The 20,851-nt window shown below is 42.2% G+C and overlaps 1 protein-coding gene across 1 annotated transcript; it reads left to right on the forward strand.

Moving 5' to 3' along the window:
• Positions 1 to 982: 982 nt before the first annotated feature.
• tshr (thyroid stimulating hormone receptor) lies at positions 983 to 15,036 on the forward strand. Its single transcript, XM_068753725.1, has 10 exons — positions 983 to 1,152; positions 4,959 to 5,030; positions 6,262 to 6,336; positions 7,954 to 8,028; positions 8,245 to 8,319; positions 8,799 to 8,876; positions 9,489 to 9,557; positions 10,509 to 10,586; positions 12,955 to 13,143; positions 13,605 to 15,036. Exons 1-10 carry the CDS (start codon positions 983 to 985, stop codon positions 15,034 to 15,036), a joined length of 2,313 nt encoding a protein of 770 aa, XP_068609826.1.
• Positions 15,037 to 20,851: the final 5,815 nt, after the last annotated feature.

Genomic DNA, 20,851 nt, shown 5'->3' on the forward strand with positions numbered 1-20,851 from the left:
GAATCATCGTTAACTTAGAAAACTTCCGAGGATAGAACGCTACCTGAGGAGCCAAACTCCTCCTAAGCAACCACTGCCTCCTGGCTAGCAACAAGTGACTACTGGGATAGTTAGCTAGCTAAGACCATGTTAGCCAACTCTTTTAGCCTTCAAACGAACCCCTAAAACTACAAAACACTCCATAAACCGAACGGAATAAAGGTCATAAATTCTACCGCAGTAAGCATGTTGCGAATTAGACGCGTTTTCTTTTGCCGTGGGAGCGATAAGTGACAGATAACACTCGGCTTCGCCGCGCTATGGCAACTTGAACTAGCCGCGTCTGTGCAGGAAAACAACCCGACCCAAGTGGCTCAAAGGACGACGGGAAATGTATGCTCCCCACAGCCGAATAGTGTGGGAATGTAGCATTTTGCGAACTACATTGTCCAGAAGTACACACGTTTGCGCCAGGACTGCCGCAATATGAAATGAGAAAAAAAATTAAAATAAAAATGAACAAACAAAACAGAAAAAAACATTTACGAAAAAAAAGTTAAGAGACTAAAAAGGTACTTTTCTCTCAGTCTAGAGTCGAAAAACCATTAGATAGATAGATAGATAGATAGATAGATAGATAGATAGATAGATAGATAGAAATAGACAGTTTACATCTTAGCTTTTTATTTTTTTATTTTTTTTTTAGAACAGACGACACTAAAAAGCTGTATTATTGAGCCTAACACAAGGGTCCACCCTCCCATAGAGTTGAAGACCACCTCCATCCCCTCCACATCCCCAACTTCACAGAAGCTCCAGAGGCCCCTGAGGAGAAAAACAGTGCACTGCAGCCCGACTGGCTCCAGCCGGAGATTATACAGAACCTATTATCTACATTTGGCTGTCATAAATTGGTATTCTATATTTGTTGTCCAGGACACCGAGAGGACTATCAGCTGGGAAACTTTTTTACACCGATAGTGACAACGAGCAGCGCACCAGCATGCAGGTGATAACGTGCGCGCTGTTTACGCTCGTCACCCTCCCTATCAGCGCCGCGTCGGAGGCTGACTCCTGCCCCGCTGTCTGCGAGTGCAGCGAGTGGAGGACTCGCACCATCTCCTGCTTTGACATTGATATTCTCCCCGAGTTTCCAACGGGCACGGAGACACTGTGAGTAGGCGCAGAGCGCGCATCTGTGAAAACGATTCTGCAGAATTCTTCATGCATTTTTAAAAATTGTAAAGTGCTCATAACCCCGAGGAGAAATCATTATAGGCTCATGTCACGAATTCTCTTCAAAAGTGCTCCCACAGAGACCTTGAGGTGAAGTAGTTTTTCCATCATGAGGGAGGCTATTGTTTTGTTTTTTTGTCTGTTAGTAGCAAACTATATTCCAGTTTTCAATGTGACTTTAATGAAATTCATCATTAAATGCCAAACTTTTATAAAATAGATATGTTTAACTGGAAAAATATGGTTTAAATACTGCAAGGATTAATTAATTGGTAACTTGAATTTACTTAAAACCCAAACCAATTAATCCACCATTATAAAAGACGATATAAACTTGTGTTTCGTGAGTCATCATTTTAATTATCATTACAAATTTACCTCACATCAATGCATTTTTATCTTCCTCCAAATACTGCATATTTGTAGATGTACTATATTTTAGATATGAGAACAGCTGCAGCTATACTGACAGAGAAAAAGGAAAAGAATGAGGAGAAACTCACAGAGGATATTAAGCATATTTAATCAGACAAGTCAGACATGCAATGAACACGAGTCACAGTCGCTTATGATCATTTTTACTGGCAGGCAGTGCTGCAGCTTAAGACAATTCTTTTATTATTGATTTCCTGCTGATTTTATTTTCTCTAAAAATTGCATAATCATAAGATGTCTGAAAAAATATAATTCCCCATCATAATGACATAGAGAGCATACTGAAACATGAACACACTGAAATAATCAATTTGCAGTAAAAGAGCAGAAAAGCACATTTTACCTTTTATGTATATAGGCCTATGAACAAAAAATAAATCCATTATCAGTATATATATAGAGTGTAGAAAACCTAATTGTATTTAGCAGTGGAACATCACGCATGACACAACACGTGTCAACAGCTGAATCTGAGCACATCTGTCATTTTGTTATCATTGATCCCAAAAAAATACTGTCAAAATTCTTTGCAGCCAACATGACCTCTGAGAAATGTCTTTCACGCTTCCTAAATTGGTTACGTACGAGATGGAAGATTATGCAACAGAGGGCGACCAGACTGCCACAGCCTTGAGACATGGAAACACGTGCACTTAAGAGGAGCTCAGGGACACGTGCAAAAACATATGCAGCACCTCTCTAGTGTTGTTATGTTTGTTGGCTGATTGGTCACTTTTCTCTACTAATGGATTGCTTTAAAACTTGCTATCTGTTATGATAGCATCATTGCATCCTTGCATATGGGACATTCCTCCTTCCCAAAATTATATTGCCTCCAACTATGCACACATCTCATAGAGCCGTTCATACAATCCAGAATAAATGACTCTACTGCGCTGGGGGGGGGGGGGACAGTTCAGTTCACTCTTAATGTCTAGAATAAATGCTATTTGTGCAGTGACTTAAACTTAAAACTCCACTACACTGATACTTATTCAACCCTTTGTAAGATAAAAAAATAACCTTTATTTCTTTATTGATATGAAATTTCTGAGATTGTCCTGAAGAGATTGGCCAAAAACCCTCTACAGTTTTTTATAAACAGAAGAATTTGGTTAAAAAAAATCTACAAAACAAAATGTGAATGCAAAGCAGACGTCTGCTTCTGCTTGAGTCTGCATATTGCGTGTGTGTGTGTGTGTGTGTGTTTAGTCTTCATGTGTCACTGGGAGTCAGAGAGGTAGAAAGAAAAGCACAGACGCTTTAAGCACATGCTTAAAAGCCTGCGTAGCGTGACTCCCGCCTGCGTCTGGACGATGCATTCAAATACAATATTTACGTTTTGCAGCACATTTCTCAAACACCCAAAAACTTACATTTGAGAATAATTAAGAGAAAAAAAGACTTCAAGGGACTTCAAGAGTGAAAAGCACAGAAACCTCAGAATCTTTGGGACTGGAGTTTAAACTTGATAACTTCTGATATTTGCTTTTATTTAATAAAACTGACTGATGAGTTATATTTTAAAGCTGTTCCCTGAATGGTAACAGATGAGCACTGGGATTAATTGTAAAATAAGAGAATTTTGAACATCTTGACCATAGCAGCGATTACTGGAAATACTGATGGTTTTCCCAGCCATTAATTTATGCGGATGGGTCATGTAATGGAAACTGTTACTGTTGCTGCTCATTCTGCAATAATAACCTCATGAACTGATGAAAAAACAATTAGAAATGTAATATTTTATAAGCATCAAAACCATTGCTTGGATAAATCAGTGCACACAAGCACTTGTTCCGAACAAGTTCTTTTTTTTTTTTTTTCTTTCCACACGCATTGTAAAATGAGATCAGGACAGAAAAACAAAGCGAAATTGTGAGTCTGTGGTGCATATCCCAAACATTCTGAATGAGAAGACATTGAGGAATTAGGAATGTCAGCACTTCTAAGGAGCTGCAGAGTCCCTGAAATGGTTCAAATGTGTATCAGAAAATGAACTGACCCTGGGCCTGCCGCTGAAGGCCACCGCAGTTCAAAATGAGACGGCGCCATAGTAAACACAGCGCGCTGTCAATCCAATCCTGACAATATTATGAATTATGTGGCTTCTGCTGCTTCAAACTCAATTTTCAACCTGTTTGTTTTCTCGGATTTCCATCCAAAAGGGCAAATTGGACGAGCACTTCTCTGCATCTGTGATTGGCTCGTTGGCGTCGGCCTTGCTCTCCGGAGGGAAAAATCCATGGTGGTTATTTTGGTTTGAGTGTGGCCGCAGAAACACTGCGGTTCTGACACTGGTGTTTGGTGTCGGGCTCTGCTCTGTGTCCCTCTATTTGTTTTGGTTTGTCAAACGTGTGTGCAGGGTGCCGTGTTGACGGCGACGAAGAACTCAACGCGAGTGTGATTCCGGCTCATTCGTTATGCCTCAGCCTCTGAATTAGTCTATTGTTCCTCTAATTGACCAAAGGTGTCTGAAGATGGTGGCTTCAGTTGAGTCTCTATTGTACCTGTTTTCCAAATGGACACGCACAGGGCCGTCAACAGACTTGTTGGGGCCCGGGACAACATACCTGATTGCTGCCCCCCCCCCCTGTCGACAGGCCTGGACACGCACACTGCTGCCAGTGGCGACAGGATGCATTGGAACAAACTGAGCGCATGTCCTGCAGGGCGGCCGTGGAATACAACATGACATCAGCACGCGTGGCCCCCACAAAAGCTCTAAAGCTCTTTTCATGACTAGGATTTGATTCTCAAATCTACCACAACAAAATCCCGTCAAAGAAATGACTCGCAAAAGGCAACAGTACAGGATGTATGTGCATCACAGTTTCTGCTTCGAGGTCGAGGAGCGGATCACTCGTAATTCCTAATCGTGAATCTACAGCTGGCTGCCTCGGTAGGCACAATGATTGGAAATATGGGCTAACGGTTCAGTCCAAGACTAACAGAAGCCATTTAGCGGCAGCTCTGAAGTTTAGCCGAGCAAGCTATCGGGCGACCAGGCGACCATAGGAGATGGAAGAATCTACAGCTCCTGGCCAAAAAATATAGTGTGGTGTATTATGCTTCATACACACCCATAAAATGTCTTTTTTTTAATAGTAACTACTGATATAAGATACATTTATTGGTATTTTTAATGGTGCTGGCTAGTGGAATGTTGTGCTCCAACCAGAACAGTCGTGCTTGTTCGACATGCCACATGTCACGTGGCATGTCGAACACTCGGTAACAGTTGCACATTAATCGTCATGGCAATGTTGAGAGCAAAATGTGACAACTTTTTTTTATTTCTGAACCAGATGGCTGTTCGAGACCCGGCTGTCGTCCGTGGGAGCAGATGCCTTTTCCAGCATGGTTAACATCTCAAAGATGTGAGTTGCATGAACACAAACTCTCCCAGTTAAGCAGTCAATTAGAAATATCCATTAAAATCATACTAATGCACCAAAATGTGCTTAAGAAACAAATGCACATTAAATAAACCGTTGAATATTTTTCTCCAAAATGTGGGAAATAAAAGCATTAAAATCCCTGAAATAGCAAAAGGTGCCTCTCTTTGTCGATGGTTTATGTTTTAGCCAAGTGTCATGAAAAACGATTCCATGGTTTTTGAGTTATTCCTCATGTTAAACTGAAAATTCTTTGCAGACATATGGGCAGACAGAGAAACGGCTATATCCCCCTCCATTATACGTCGGGGTTAGAAATGGGAACCTGTTCCAAATTAGCCGCCCTTTTCCATTTTGTCTCCCAACCTAACAGATGATGTGCTCCCTGCTTAGTATCACGTCTGCCTCCTAATCACAAATGGAAGCGCTAATGCATTCCTTCAGTAGGAATGCAGGTCCTTCAACCACAGTCGGGGCTTGGACACTGTCTGGGTATACTTCAGCACAGCTTTTTAGGTGTGTGGCCATTTTTGACTCAAAATAGGGGTGAATTTTCTGCATAGAGGTAAAATACACTTGAATCCCAATCCCCGGTTTGCTGAGTCCAACATTTGCATCCAAATCATGTGTAACGAGCAGCCGGAGGCGGTTTTCTGCGAGTCTGAAGCAGCCCCCGTCGCTGACGGCCTTTATTTCACGCGACTATTGTCGAGATAAAAAGAGAACAACAGACTGCACGTCTGCCAGAATCTTAAAAGCTCCTTTCTTAAGATTGTGTATTATTAAGTACCTGTAATAGCTGTAAGTATGCAAAACTTGTGTTGCATTTTTGTTTCAGTTGTTTTTTTTTTAAAGTAAGCTCATGTGCTGAAGTCATGGTTTATTTAAAGTATACTTGTTACCAAGTAATAACAAATAGAAGCAGTGTGATTGATGACTGTGTAAATGCATATGTGAGGCACATACCTGTAAAATTACCCGTGACTTTGGAGACTTTAGATTACCGGTAGGTGGGTCGATAAATTCAGGATAGAGTTGCAGGCTTTAGGATAAGATTTAGAGCCTCACACTCTGAAGTCATTTATGAAAGTAGAGGCCTTACATTTCTCTTGCATGTTGACACAGTGTAAGGCAGATGGTTAAAAACGCACCTCCATTTTGATATTACAAAGATAATTCCAGCATGACTGTACGCACTGTGTTTTTCCTACAGATATATATCAGTGGACGTTACGCTGCAGAGGCTGGAGAGACACTCGTTCCACAGCCTCAGGGAAATCACCCACATGTGAGTAACTACAGGAAGAAGCCATGCTCTTCGCTGATCTGTATTGATTAGGCTGCTTCTGTGGCCTGTGGAGAGAAACATGCTTGATGTTGGACCTGCCTGCAGCATCTGGAAGCAAGGAACTAATACATCAGGAGCTTATTCCTCTCCTGCACACCACTTACTGTCCCCCCAGCGCAGAGGCGCAGAGCACTTATTTCTCACTGGCAATTAAAGAAAATGAATAGAACACTTTTTTTTTTGTGAGAGTGCTAAATGCAAATTAGATGAGAAGCCATTCAATTTAATGACATTACTTATTACTACCTTCACCATTATTGCTCAACCTGATCTTAAAAAGGCTGAATAAGCACGTTAGGGCAACAACAACAGCAGTCAGCATTTGGCTTCTCTTCTCGTTCTCTTCCTGCTTCAGCTCTTCTAAGGCAGTTTTGGAGGAAAGTCTAGCAAGGTGCACTCTTTTCTCAATTATGGGATGGATTTATGGCACGGTCTCCAGTCGGACCGCTTGCAGAACTGGCAGTTTGCACTTCATATGTTGTTGAAAGAGAATTTGAGCCTTTGAGGACTGATTTTCAGTTTCTTGTAACACAGCCAATGGCCTGTGTGCCATTCGTTTAAATCGCTGCATGAAACGTGGGCGTGGGCGGGACTTTGTGACAATGACAATAACTGACAAAAAGCCATGGGAATCAATATGAGATGACTTGATGCATGTGGTGTGCATCATTTGGCTGCACACCACATGCACCTTTAGGTCTTTTCTAATTAGCCGCTGAATAAAAAAATCTATACACAGACTGAAAGGTTAATTCACGCCGCCAGCTCGGTTGTATCCGTGCTCCCGGAGGGGCATTCTGGATCTCCAGGGCCTATTTTCTGCTGATTGGTGTGGTGTCGTACCGTACATCAGATAATGGCATCTCTCTCAGGTTTCCTTCAGGGTCAGGCGCAAATTAATGCTCCCCTTCCTGTTGGCTGCTTGAGGTCGAGAGCAGATGTGGATCCAGGACTGCAGTCAGGGCTGAGAAATTGAACAAGGTTGGGTGAAATTGGCTACCGTTAAGTTAAACAGCCGGGTTTTAGGAATTCTCGGTTTTACCGACAAGATTTCGTTTTTTGTTTTCCCGAATATAAGCTTCTATGTTCTTGCTCACTTGTGGGGAAACATATGTGGCACGAAGGAAAGTGCACATTTTTATCATTACGAATTCCTCACCTTGAGAAGACAAGCGTCTTTCCGGTGACTTTTTGTCTGCTGGGCTGAGCTTTCCAGGTGTGTGAAGAAGGACACACACGTTCCAGAGCAGCAGAATGCTTCAAAGAGAAGAGAGGTGTTCGGTCCAGCACAGGGTGGACCAGAATAAACACACTAATGGAACACTAATTGGACTCTACTTCTGGTCCTGGCAGTGACTGAGACTCCCGTCTCATGCGACTACCCTCCTCTTCCTGTCAGCGGGTTTTAAGGCAGTTTGACTTTCACTATGTGCTTCCAAATATTTTTTAAAGTGGCCTCCATGCATGCTCCTGTCTTTAACTTGTGTTGTGAATCAGTTTGGTTTTAATGCGAAAGTACATTCTCATTATACTTTCTGAACTTGTCTTTGTCATCAGAGAGATACGTAATGCAAAACGTCTGACCTACATCGACCCCGAAGCCTTCAAAAATCTTCCAGGCCTCAAATACCTGTGAGTATTTTTCACTCTATTTTATTTCATCCGAGACGGATCCCCCTGTCTTCTCATTGAACACAAGATATTGGCAAAATATCTTGTATGCATTTTAGCCTGCCTTAGCATTACACTACTGTCTGCTATATTAATAAGAACAGACCACTCTATGTATGTGTGCTCTTTGATGTGTCCACTGTTGGCCGTGACGATTTCTATATTCTTTCCATTCAGGGGAATTTTCAACACCGGCCTCACTTTCTTTCCTGACTTGAGCAACATCCATTCTAATGACATGTATTTCATCCTGTAAGTTTCTTTCTCTTTTTTCACAAAGCCCACATTTCAGAGTTTATGCTTATTTAAATTGCCGCTGGTACCGTTTTTAATGGCACCGCTTTCATTGCCACATTAATTCAGAGCTATCGCTCTTTCATAAAGGACGACGATGAGCCGTTAGCAGCCTCTTCATCAGTTATAGTTTATTGTGGATGAGTTCCACCTCTTACATTTTTGTTCTCCTTTGCATTCCTATACAAGAAAAATGTGGCGAAACATTGTGGGAATTTTGGGAAAAGTGGCTTCCCTGCATTGGTGCTCTAATAAGAAGACAACTTTATGAGTTTTTACTTTGTGTGTTAAGTACCGGTACCTGATCTTCCATATAAAAGTGCTGCATCTGTACACATATCTTCACATCTCTGCCTCAACATCTCATCTCTAATTTAATCTTCCTGCTGAGCAATAGCAATATTCACTTCCACTCTGTTTGGTGTCTTACTTTGTAGGGAAATTGTTGATCATCCCTTCATCACTGAAATCCCAGCCAATGCATTCCGTGGAATTACCAACAACATGCTGACAGTGTGAGCTACCTGCAATAGCAACCCCACAGCAATGTACACATGCATATTCTGTAGAGTTCACAAATAGGAACTTCCCACCACTAATAATGTGTGTACTTGTATTATACCAAATGAATGTGGGAAATGTGACAACAAAGAAAATGTAGTAAATACATAATAATAAGTACTATAATAACTGTACTGGAATTGTCCTTTATCCCACAAATCCAGTCCAAACCCAAAAATAGCTACTCGACAGAGTTGGAATCTCTCTGTGCTCACTGAAATCTCACAAAGATACCAAAAACATCTACGCATGAACTCACGCACAACAACCAATCGCATCAATGTGGTTAGATTTCGGCGCATTGGAAGTGGGATAGCAATTTCCATTCACAAAACAGCATGTTTCAGAAATCTTTGGCCCAAAACCCGCAGAAACGCGGACCTCACCGGATAATGTGAAATAAGTAGCTACTTATCTCCTTCACTGCTACTCAGAGACACTGAAGCATTAACAGATGGAAAACATTCACATTCACATTTTCAACGCTTACGGGACAAACTGTAATTGTTGGAATTTTCTTTATATCGACGTGTAAAAGTATACCTTACTTTATGTTTTTGTTCCAGGATGCTGTATGGAAATGGCTTCAGAGAAATCCAACATCATGCCTTCAATGGGACCAAGTTAGATCAAGTGTGCGTATTTTCTTTTTGTGAAGGCTTTGTTGAATTATCTTGAACACTGTGATGAAATATGTGCATTTGGTTTCTTCTTATTATATTTTGGCTGTTTTATTTAACTCCTACATATCCTTGCTGTTCCCAGTCAATAGACCTACGCAAACTACGAAGGATTGACTGGATGGTTTATTTACCGTAGCTGTTTTTGGGGCGATAAGGACCCAAAATCACCATAATAGTGTTGAAACATGGGAAAAGTGAGTTTTTCCATAATATGGGACCTTGCAGAAAATGATACAATATCTGCACTGGTTCAACAAAGTCATTTGACTTTTAGGTCTTACAATCCTTTAAAAAAAAATGGGTTTCTCACTATTTTGCATGGACTAAATTATTTCTGAGCTCTGGCAAATGTATTTTCTTACCAAAGAGTGAACAAAAACAAACAAACAAACAAAAGCATGAACCGGCCTTATGTGTTTGCTTCTTTTTTTACTTTTGTGCTGCAACATGTTCTCACCCACCACTCCAGAATCCATCATATTGAGGATATGAGGTATGAATAATATTGATTTACAAGCCCTCTCCTCTCTTACAACACCTGCAGACATCACAGGCCCTTATAGGAGGATAATTAAGCCATTGGTGTCACTAGTGACTCTTTGCACATGGGTGTTTGCTTTGGCGCCTGATCTCCTCTGAGGGGGGAGAAGTGATCCGAGTGCAGCTTGACCAAGGCAAACACATTGGTCAATCTCTGCAGGTCTGTTATCCTTATTAGATTAAATGGAGTCAGGGAGATGTGCAATGAGGGTGTTCCAAGAGTACACCAGCACGGCACACTGTCTAATTTGAATCAGCAAGAGCCTTTTGGGTTACAGTTCATCTCCGAAATTGGAGAAATGTGCAGTGACTGAAATGTGAACTTTCATTTCAATAAGCTTAAATTTGTGCTTTCCTTTCCAGTGATCTTCATAGGAATAATTACCTTACCGAGATGGACGATCTGGCTTTTGCTGGCACCATCAGCGGTCCAATGCTTCTGTAAGTACCTGCTGCGTGTTAGTACACACAATTTTATATAAGTAAAGTGTATCTTGCTTGGTGAAATATTGAAAAGCTTGTTGTTTAAAATTACTCCTTTTTGAAAGAGGGTTAATAAATAAACTTTCAATCTTACACAAGTTTTTGAATTCAAAAGCATTAAATGTGGCCTTGAATAATACACAGACAGCTACAAGTATTGCTGTAGCCCAACATGCTCCATAATGTAATGTGATATATATATACGGTATATAAGATATTTTATATTCACATGTAAGTCAGATATCGTTCACGTTACTGTTTTTATTCACTGGCAATATAATGTCATATTTCATATTGATTTCCCTTTTGTTCAATAGTTAATTCAACTTTTAACACAGCTAGTTTTATTTTTAGATTTGGTCCTGTGCCCAATGTTTATTATGTTTCGACATTATCCTTTTTTCACTTTAAGAGTTTTAGTTTGCTATAACTCTGGTCATTATAGTCTTATTTTAGTTAAAAGAAAAAGTGAATTTGTAGCTTAGATGTAATCAATAAACAGTGTTGACATGTAGCCTGTTTTTAGACATCAACTTATTATTAACATTTCAGTCAATCTACCAGAGCCAAACAAATGTATTGATTTTTTTTTGCTAATATATTTGCATTTTTCACATCATATTTACTTGATTATTATCTTGTGGAAAAACAGGTTGAGTTATTAAAGAAGGCAGCTTTGCAGAAGCTGGTTGGCATGATGATTTCAGTTTAAGGAATAAATACAGTATGGAACATTTTGTATTTCTTTCTTAATTTCTTTTATTATTTTGAAGCATGTCCGACTCCAAGCCAGAGAGCTGGTTTTTAATGTTTGAGAACAGGTTGAGATGGTTTCAGCCAGACGACCACTTAGCATTATTTTTCCTGGATAAAACTGTGCGAATCTGACTGGCAACTATCCCGAGGGAAAACTTCAGATGAAACCGGCTTCTGGAAGGTTCCATTATTCTGTCACCCAAAAACCCAGTTTGGATGTATAGTATTTATCGCAATTCGACTTGCGCTTATCGTAGCCTCTGTTACATAGCCTAATTTTAAAGGTGGGGGGGTCAATATTTTCTTGAATAAAATAAAGATATATACCAATCTGAGTATTGATCAGGTAAATGACATGTAATACTCAAGTCTCAGTGAGCTTCGTGCCCGGCAGATCATTGGACAGAATGAGACAAGTTCTTCTTCCTGTTTCCAGACATGGCGCCAAGATGAACTGGATGTAATTTGTATATTTATCAGACAGTTCTGAGGCATCAAGTTGATTTTCTCATATAGCTAAAGAAGTAAACTATTAGACTTTTAATGGTATACTATTTCAAAAGCATTTTAGATTGCACCAAGAGGAAGCAAATAGGCTTAGTTTAGTAATTGTATTATTCCCACTATGTCAAGATTTCAACAATTTCCTCTTGTATTCATAAAGTACAGACGAGATGAGGCGTGTCTGTGAAAAGTGGTGGCAGACCATCAAAGAGTGGAAGCCGTTCCTCCGCAGCCGTGTCTCTGAACCCCGTTGTGTGAGAACATGGGAAGGAGAACCCTCTGACCTCTATTTGATCCTGCTATCTTATTTTTTGTCACTCTCTAGGCTTTGAAACCTGTGTCTTTGAGTCTTAAAGTGCTTCCAAACTCCCCCCCCCCCCCGTCCACAGATTTCTGGTTGCCACCCAGTGTCCGGTTTGGTAATGGGGTTTGTGTGGAGGTCTTCCTCCTCTGCTCCACTGAGGAGCTTGTCCTGACTGAGGTCACCTCCATGAGGTCACGAGCTAAACATCTGTCAAATGACAAAATCAGTCCGTGCTGCTTCTTTGTTACAGCCTTTACTCGGTGCTCCCCACGAGAGGAAAAAGAGCATACGACGAACATATGGGACTAAATAAATAGCCATTGAGCTCTTAAATATGGAATTGTTTGGCTTGTGTTTCTTTTATTTAATCATATTAACTTGTCAATACAAGGGTTTAATGACCTCAGAAACTAAAGAAAGCAAATGAGATCACGGCCTCTGTCGGCCCGCAGAAGGGGGTGAGTGTCTGGTGTCGAACGGCGGAACGTCCTGATAATGGCATCGCCCCCCCCCCCCCCTGCTTGTCTTTGTCCCAGTGAGCTTGAGCTGGCTTTGGCAGGACATTTCCAGAAATACCAAGTGTAATTGTTTAAAGATGATGAAGATGTGAAGCCCTCACTCTTGGAAGCAGATGGAAGGACTCCGCTCCTTCACTTTCTCTTCATCACAACATCCACCAATATCACAACATTAAAAAAAAAGAAGCTCTTAATTAATCTGACCTATCTTGTTAAATTCATTAATTCCCTCTCTGTCATAAAGAGACGTGTCCATGACAGGGATCACATCCCTCCCGTCCGCCGGCATGGAATCTCTCCGGGAGCTGAAGGCGCGCGAGACGTGGGCCCTGAAGAAACTGCCCCCCATTAAAACCTTCAAGCACCTCACCATCGCCAACCTCACCTACCCCAGCCACTGCTGCGGCTTCAAGAACCTCAAAAAGAAACGGGGGTAAGCTTCTGTCAAGCCTTCGGTTTTTCCGGATTGACCAATCAGAGGGAACGACGCACGCTGAATTTGGCCGGGTTTGAATCAGCCATCTGGTGTCTTTGCTTATTACTTCTTACAGTGCTTCCATAATTAGCGTCAGTCATTGCTGTTATTTTAGGAGGAAGGTTGACCCAGACTAATAATCACTATCAAAACAGGGAATTATTTGATTTGACTTGACACTTGGTGGATTTAAAACCAGGCATGTTCTTAGTGGGACGACAGCCCTTCTATTTCAATAGAATAGAATCTAATCTATATTATATATTATAATATATATTAGATAATATATATTAATAATATAATATATATTATAATATAGATATATATAATATAGATATATATAGATAATATATATTAGATAATATATAATAGAATTAGAATAGAATCTAATGTGCTTCCGGTTGTCTGTCTTTTTCCAGCTTTTTGGAGAACATCATCTGTAACCTCACTGCTTTCTACGACCAGCATCACAAGCGGTCTGTTGGGCCTCTGCGCATGCCTTCCCTCGAAGGGGACAACGTGCTGGAAGCAGTTCCGGACCTGGAACCAAACGAAGGAGATCACAGAGAGTCCCGGCAAGACTGGAGGAGAGGCGACTTCCACGGCAGCCTCCACTACCACGCCTACTTCGGTGGCCAGCCGGATGAGGACTTGGGCTTCGGAGAGACCCTCAAGAACCCCCAGGAGGACACAAGCCAGGACTTTGACAGCCGTTACGATTACGTGGTGTGCGAGGAAGGCGAGGAGGTGGCTTGTTCGCCAGTCCCCGATGAGTTCAACCCTTGCGAGGACATAATGGGCTTTGGCTTCCTGCGAGTGTCTGTGTGGTTTGTGAGTCTGCTGGCTGTTGTGGGAAATGCGGTGGTGCTCCTGGTGCTGCTCACCAGCCACTACAAGCTCTCCGTGTCCCGCTTCCTCATGTGTCACCTGGCCTTTGCAGATCTGTGCATGGGGATCTACCTGCTGCTCATCGCTTCTGTGGACCTCCACACACGAGCGGAATATTTCAACCACGCCATAGACTGGCAGACGGGCCCTGGCTGTGGACTTGCGGGGTTTTTCACCGTTTTCGCCAGCGAGCTGTCGGTGTACACGCTGACGGTCATCACCCTGGAAAGGTGGTATGCCATCACCTTTGCTATGCGGCTGGATCGTAAGCTGCATCTGCATCACGCGGCAGCCGTGATGCTGGGCGGCTGGATCTTCTGCCCCCTTTTGGGTCTGCTTCCGCTGGTTGGGGTAAGCAGTTACCAGAAGGTGAGCATCTGTCTCCCAATGGACACCCAGTCCACAGCAGCTCAGGCCTACATATTGTCAGTCCTGGTCCTCAACATCCTGGCCTTTCTTGTCATCTGCGCTTGCTACTTCAAGATCTACTGTGCAGTGCACAACCCTCACTACCGCTCTGGATCCAAGGACACCAACATCGCCAAGCGCATGGCTGTCCTCATCTTCACTGACTTCTTGTGCATGGCGCCCATCTCCTTCTACGCCGTGTCTGCTGCGCTGAACCGGCCACTCATCACAGTCTCCAATTCCAAGATTTTGTTGGTGCTTTTCTACCCGCTCAATTCCTGTGCCAACCCATTCCTTTACGCCATCTTCACCAAAGCCTTCAGGGGGGACGTGTTCATTCTCCTTAGCAAGGTGGGCCTCTGTCAGAAACGAGCCCAACAATTCAGAGGCCAGACCATCTCATTGAAGGGCAGCAGTGGGACGTCTCAGGCTCGTAGAGACAAGGACAAGGTGGGGAAAGGTCAAAAAGAGGCCCCCATGCAACTGAAGAAATGTTCAGGACACACCTACAACCAGCACACGAGTCCCGAAGAGAACCGGAGCCTCAACACATGAGGTCTAATGAAGCAAGACGGGTTCGGGTGGGGGAGGCCTTGAATTGTTTGTGGACAGATCTGTTTGGAAATATAACAGAACGCGCCAGTATTCCGCTTCGGTTCTCGGGCCAAGTTCAGCTGTTGTCACAGTTTCGTCTGTGATGATTTTATCACAGTCGTATCACGTCACTGAAATATCAGCCACACTTAATCTCACTCATATTTCTGTCTATTTGGTCTGTCTCCATCTCTTATTATTATTATTATTATCACATCCCAGGAAATATAACACTTTCTGTGGAACCTTATTTATACTCGACTATTGTGTGAAATGACAGCCTGCTGGTTCAGTGTAAACTTCATCCAGTTTAAGAGATCACAAAAACACATTTTTACATTGTCTCATATGTCCTCAATAATTCTCCATGAAATTAAAGTACATTATAATTTTTGAATATTTTATGGGGTTTTTTCTTGCAGTTATGTTGTCTCTGTCTAAAAGTGAAAAGTAAATGTGGACAATTACTTTACAGAACTGGATAGTATTTTTACAATGAATTTGGAATCTGAAATTGTCCTTTTTTTATTGGCATATACCTGCACCTAATTGATGTATATTTTTCTTAGATTCATAAAATATTTGTCTACTTTCGGTCTGAGTTTTTTTTCCGTACGTAACCAGGTATTGTTACTTGATCCGTGAACACGCCTCGCAGAGGCGAGTCCTCATCTCTCACGAGGGTGTGATCCAATTACTAAAGTAAACACAGGATGCATTTTGAGTATTACCAATTTTCTACATATTACAGACAGGTATGATAACCACAAATATATACTGTTAAAGCCCCGGCTCTCCTTTGGAATGTCTCGGTTGTTTTTCCAGCATGATCGTGATATTTTTCCATCCTATTTTGGTAACGTGTGACTTATGTAATCAGCAGCGATAGCGTTTCCTGTGCGGGGGGGGGGGTTAGTACCAGTTGACACACGTGCGAGCTGTACCACTGCGCCGTTATGAGTTAAAAAACACTTTTCCAATTGCGCGCTTAACATCTGGTTAGCATTTTATCTGGTGGGTGACATTTTTTTTCAAGGAAATACAGTATATAGATGAACAGAATGGGCTTTCCAGGAAATAAGGATCATTACAGGGACTTTTTTTCTTCTTCTTGCAAAGCAGCCGTGAAGGTATTTGACCAGACTGCAGACAATTTGTTTCAGTATGAAAAATATAGCATTCCCGACTCCCACACTAATGCACCCTCAAACATCGGTGAGTTTGAATTGGTCAAAACCTCAAAACTGGAAGGATTTCAAGCATTAAAGATGAAAAAATGACGAGTGGCATCTTCTCCCGGTGTTCCCGTTTTGACTTGCGCTATAAATTCCTTGCAGACTAACTAACAGGACATCATTTTCAGCAGAATATTTTCCACAGCTTCATTTCCATCTCTTCCAATCACACACTGACAACAGCCCAGTGTGGACCCTTCAAATGCTACGCACACATGAGCTGGAGCATGATGTGGCTGGCTGCATTTGTGAGGGCCTCCCGCCTTCCACTGCCAGCTCATGTTAACTCACATATCATAGTTGTTTCACAAGTGTGTGCAACAGCATTGGTTGATGGAAATCAAAATCACATTTTCATTAACAATTAAAGAATTTGTTGGTTGTACTGACATTCATAAATTAATAACACAGAGGAAGGGGTCGAAAAATCAGATTGACACTTGAATTTATTTTCAAATTCTTCATGAATCTGGTTCTCAGGCCTCTCTGATCGTTACACTCCAGGTATTTCAAATAAACCCGATCACCGAGCCGTTCCTCAAATAAGCAATCTATGATTCAGGACTGAGCAGACAGAAAGAGATCTCAGTCAGGAAATGTAGACGAACCTGACTGGTCAGAAGAGGTCAATGTCTTCAAGTGTCCACCCAAGCTTTTGTTCTCGCGAGCAGAAGATCCCTGGGTTTATGACGTCATACCATGGGGCCATTTCATGGGCCGGGAGGCACGGACGTCCTTGAAGACTCAAGCTTCTCTCACAGAAAGCTCTTGAATGACCTCTGGAGCAAATCACAGTGTTGAAATCAATGGAAAAAACATTTGTCCCTCTGTTGTTTTTAAACACACACAAACACACGCCTTACATTTCCCTTTGCTACATCTCGCCATGACAGAGTTGATGCATTAATAAGCTGCTTCCCTTAAAAAAACAATCATTAATGAAATTTGGCAGAAGATTCCGTCGAGAACAGGGGTCTGGCAAAGTTCAAGTCCCATCTTCGTATCAAAGCTTAGCCCACACCAATCCAGGGCCTCGGTCTGAGGCTTAACTACATGTTCAGACCCCGGTTTATAAGTCAGATCCAAAGATTTCACTTGAAATTTAGCTGACTTGTAAAATGTTTCTGAGTTTTACGGTGTCTGATGATGGGAGACAAACGATTGAAACAGGAAGGCAGAAGTTTCCACTAGAAATTCCTTGAGCAAACTCAACCTGCCACTGAAAACAAACCAGCTCGGTACATTCCAATGAAAAGGCCAAACTCTGTTCTGCCATGCAGCTGATTGGCAGTCACCACCAGTTAGCTGGGAAGCAGAGAAAGCTACAGAGTCTAAACGAGACATCTCCAGGGCTTCATTATAAGCCTCATCGGCCAGCAGCTCAGACTCTTGTCTCAGGGCCCACTTCATCAGAGGCAGCCCCAGGATACGTTCCACTTCCACTACATCTGCCTCAAATCCATTTACAATCAAGGGAAGAAATGGCCGTGTTATTTCTGATTCAGCTTTAATACCAGATCTCATAATTTAGCGTCGAGGAAATGTGTGTGGAATTGTATCAGTTTGGGTAGGACTTACAGAGAATGCCCACGCTGCGTTTACCCTGAGACATCCAGACTGGATTCAGACCTTTAAACCGCTTTGACCTGCTGCAAATGTGATGCACGGCCAGACTCCATCTTTCTTTAACGCTCTTGTTGAATCTTAACGGCCCATTCTTCACGAGCAAAGGCGGCAACGCCTCTCATAAACCTGGGTTGAAGTACCGCGAATGTCGTCTTCAAATCCCATCATCAGAAATTTTCTATGCAATTTCAATCAGGCCAGAATAATGGCCACTCCAAAAATAATCCTGGACCTCTCCTGAAATCAAGCCTCTAGTGGTCTTTGAGGGATCATTGTCCTTTTGGAATGTTCCATGTCATCCAAACTCATAAATGGTTACGTTTTCTTCTAGGATTTCCTGATACTTGATGGAATCTGTTTTACTCTCTATGGCTTTGCAGTGAATTCTTTGCAAGCCCCCCCCCCCTTGCCGCCATTTCCTCACTGCAGATATGAAGGTACAGAATTTTCATTAGCATAATTATCCTACTTCCCACTGATCCAAAGTCCCCGAATGTTAACTTTGCTTTGTTTTTAAGGACATGCATGACTGTCACAAACCCCGTCTGGGAATTTTATGCCTTAGCAGAGAAAACTTGTGGATTAAACTGCTCGAGTTCATCTATGGAGAGGTAATAGCAAGTCATAAAAGGAAGGATGAATTCTGAAATAGATGTTTTCCAGACTCAACAGTTGAAATACCTGAAAAAAAGTTAAAAATTAATTAATTAATAGCGTTAATTAAGTGACACTGGGATGAATGGCTGAAAAAAATGTACCTATTGACAGAGATTGGGCAAAATTGAAGATGAAATGATGAAATGTAACTAACTAAATGGCTGAAGCGTCTATCCAAGTGGTCAAACCTTAAACCTGAGCCAATTCAAACATTCTTTGTATATAAAGAAATTGTAACAACAACATCCAACAGTGTAAATGTTAAACACAATCAGAGCATGGTAGCTGTTGTAGTTTTAAACCAGACTTTGTAGTTTACTAAACAAACGTGTTCCGAAACTATTTGACCTGAATAAATTAATCTGAGCACTTAAATTCATCGGTTTAAATCTGGGCTAAAAGAAGAAGAAAATAAAGTGACGTTTACATCTTCCTTCTTTGCTGAAAAGGTCATTTCATGGATTCAAAGCAAAACCCTTCAAGTTTTGTTTCCAATTGACTAGATTTAATAAAAACAAAAACTAAAATAATAGAAATACAGATTCTTAATCATCAGGACAACAGCTAGAACACGACAAAAACAGTCAGAAAGCGTGATAACAGACAGCCCTCTTAAAAGCTCATCGATCTTCTGCAAATAACGGAGCGCTGTGGAGGAAACTCAAAAAGGCACACTCAGCATTCTTCAGTAAAATGAACACGAACAAACGAAGCTCGTGTAAGCGGGTCTGACTCTGATTTGAAGGTGACGGACCAATGCCTATGTAGACAGAAGCATTTTGTTGGCTTCAGCGAATAACAAAGACTAAAATCTGACATTAAAATGATTTGATTCTTTCTCATTCCCAGTTCCACCAGTCGCCTCGTACCTGCAGGCACTGGTGAGGTTTCACAAAGCAAACCAACAGCAGCCAAAAGACACAAACTTTATTTCAAATTGCTGCAACAGGGGCGCTAAAAACAAGCTGCAGAGAACCCCCCCCCCCAAACACACACACACACACACACACATCTACACACACACAGTTTAACTCACTTCAGTAGAAAATATTATCATTTAAAAGTCATGGCTAAAATTAATCGCAGAACGTACGGTGAACAGAACGGTTTGGAGCTCGGCGCGACGCAGCTTTGTCCAGCCGACAGAAAAAAAAGGGACACAGATAATAAGAGCACAGTTTGGCGCGGCTTTCCAACCTTTGGAAACAGAATGCTTCCTGAACAATAAAACAACCCCCCCCCCCCCCATCCCCATCAAAGGAATCTAATCACCCATTTTACTCGGTGACATTTTGAGAATGTCTGAAAGGAAAATAAACCACATAATTCCAGAGAAAATGGTGACAATATACGCATCTTGAACACACACGCACACGTGACCCACTAAGTTACCGACTGTCTCTCACACACGCACACACACACGCACACGCACACGAGAGCACGCTGTGGCTATTGATTGACTTGACTAACCTCACAACACATCAATAAATTGACAGTGCAAATCTTCAGACGGCTGCAGGAAACTAAAGGAAGAGCAAGGAGGGAGCACGAACACGACGACGACGCTACACTTCTTAAATTAACTCAGCGTTGATCGGCTCTTCCTTCTTGTTTTGTTTTTTACATTTGGGGAATGAAGCTCCAGTGAAGACAGAGCATTTGAGTAAGTAAAATATATGGGGGTGGGGGGGGGACACCCTTCAATCGATACGTATTAATCATTTTGTGATCTTCTCCGCCGTATTCCTTCATTAAATTAAAACAACAGGTCGTCATCGACATAGAAAACCCTGGAGCACCAGTTTCACAAGCGTCCGAGACAAATTACGATCCACGAAGAAAAGCGAGGAGCCAAAAAAGGTTATTCTGGCCGTTCTAAAAGGCAGCGGTCTCGACTAGTGGCACTAAGTTTACACGTAAATGTAGACGCGAGTCAATCCAGCCAATCTACGACATGAAGGTGTTTGTCATGAATGACCTCTGACCTCCCGTGGCAGGGCAGGTCAGTTCAACCTGAACTCTGGTCCGCTACACCTGTAGGACATTAAATGTGTGTGAAAGGAGGAATAGGAGCCTGGGGGGCGGGGGGGGGGGGGGGGGGGGGAGGACACTCAGTTTACAGACGCCCCCCGCCCCCCCCTGCAGGTCTCTCATCCAGCGTGGTTAGTCGCGTGTTTTTTTTGACTGCGCCCGGGTATCTCACAGTCCATTAGGTTTCCCAGAGTTCTCGGGAGACTCCTGAAATGAATCCGGTCGCA

This window comes from Brachionichthys hirsutus, chromosome 20, assembly GCF_040956055.1.
Source record: "Brachionichthys hirsutus isolate HB-005 chromosome 20, CSIRO-AGI_Bhir_v1, whole genome shotgun sequence".
Taxonomy (NCBI): Eukaryota; Metazoa; Chordata; class Actinopteri; order Lophiiformes; family Brachionichthyidae; genus Brachionichthys; species Brachionichthys hirsutus.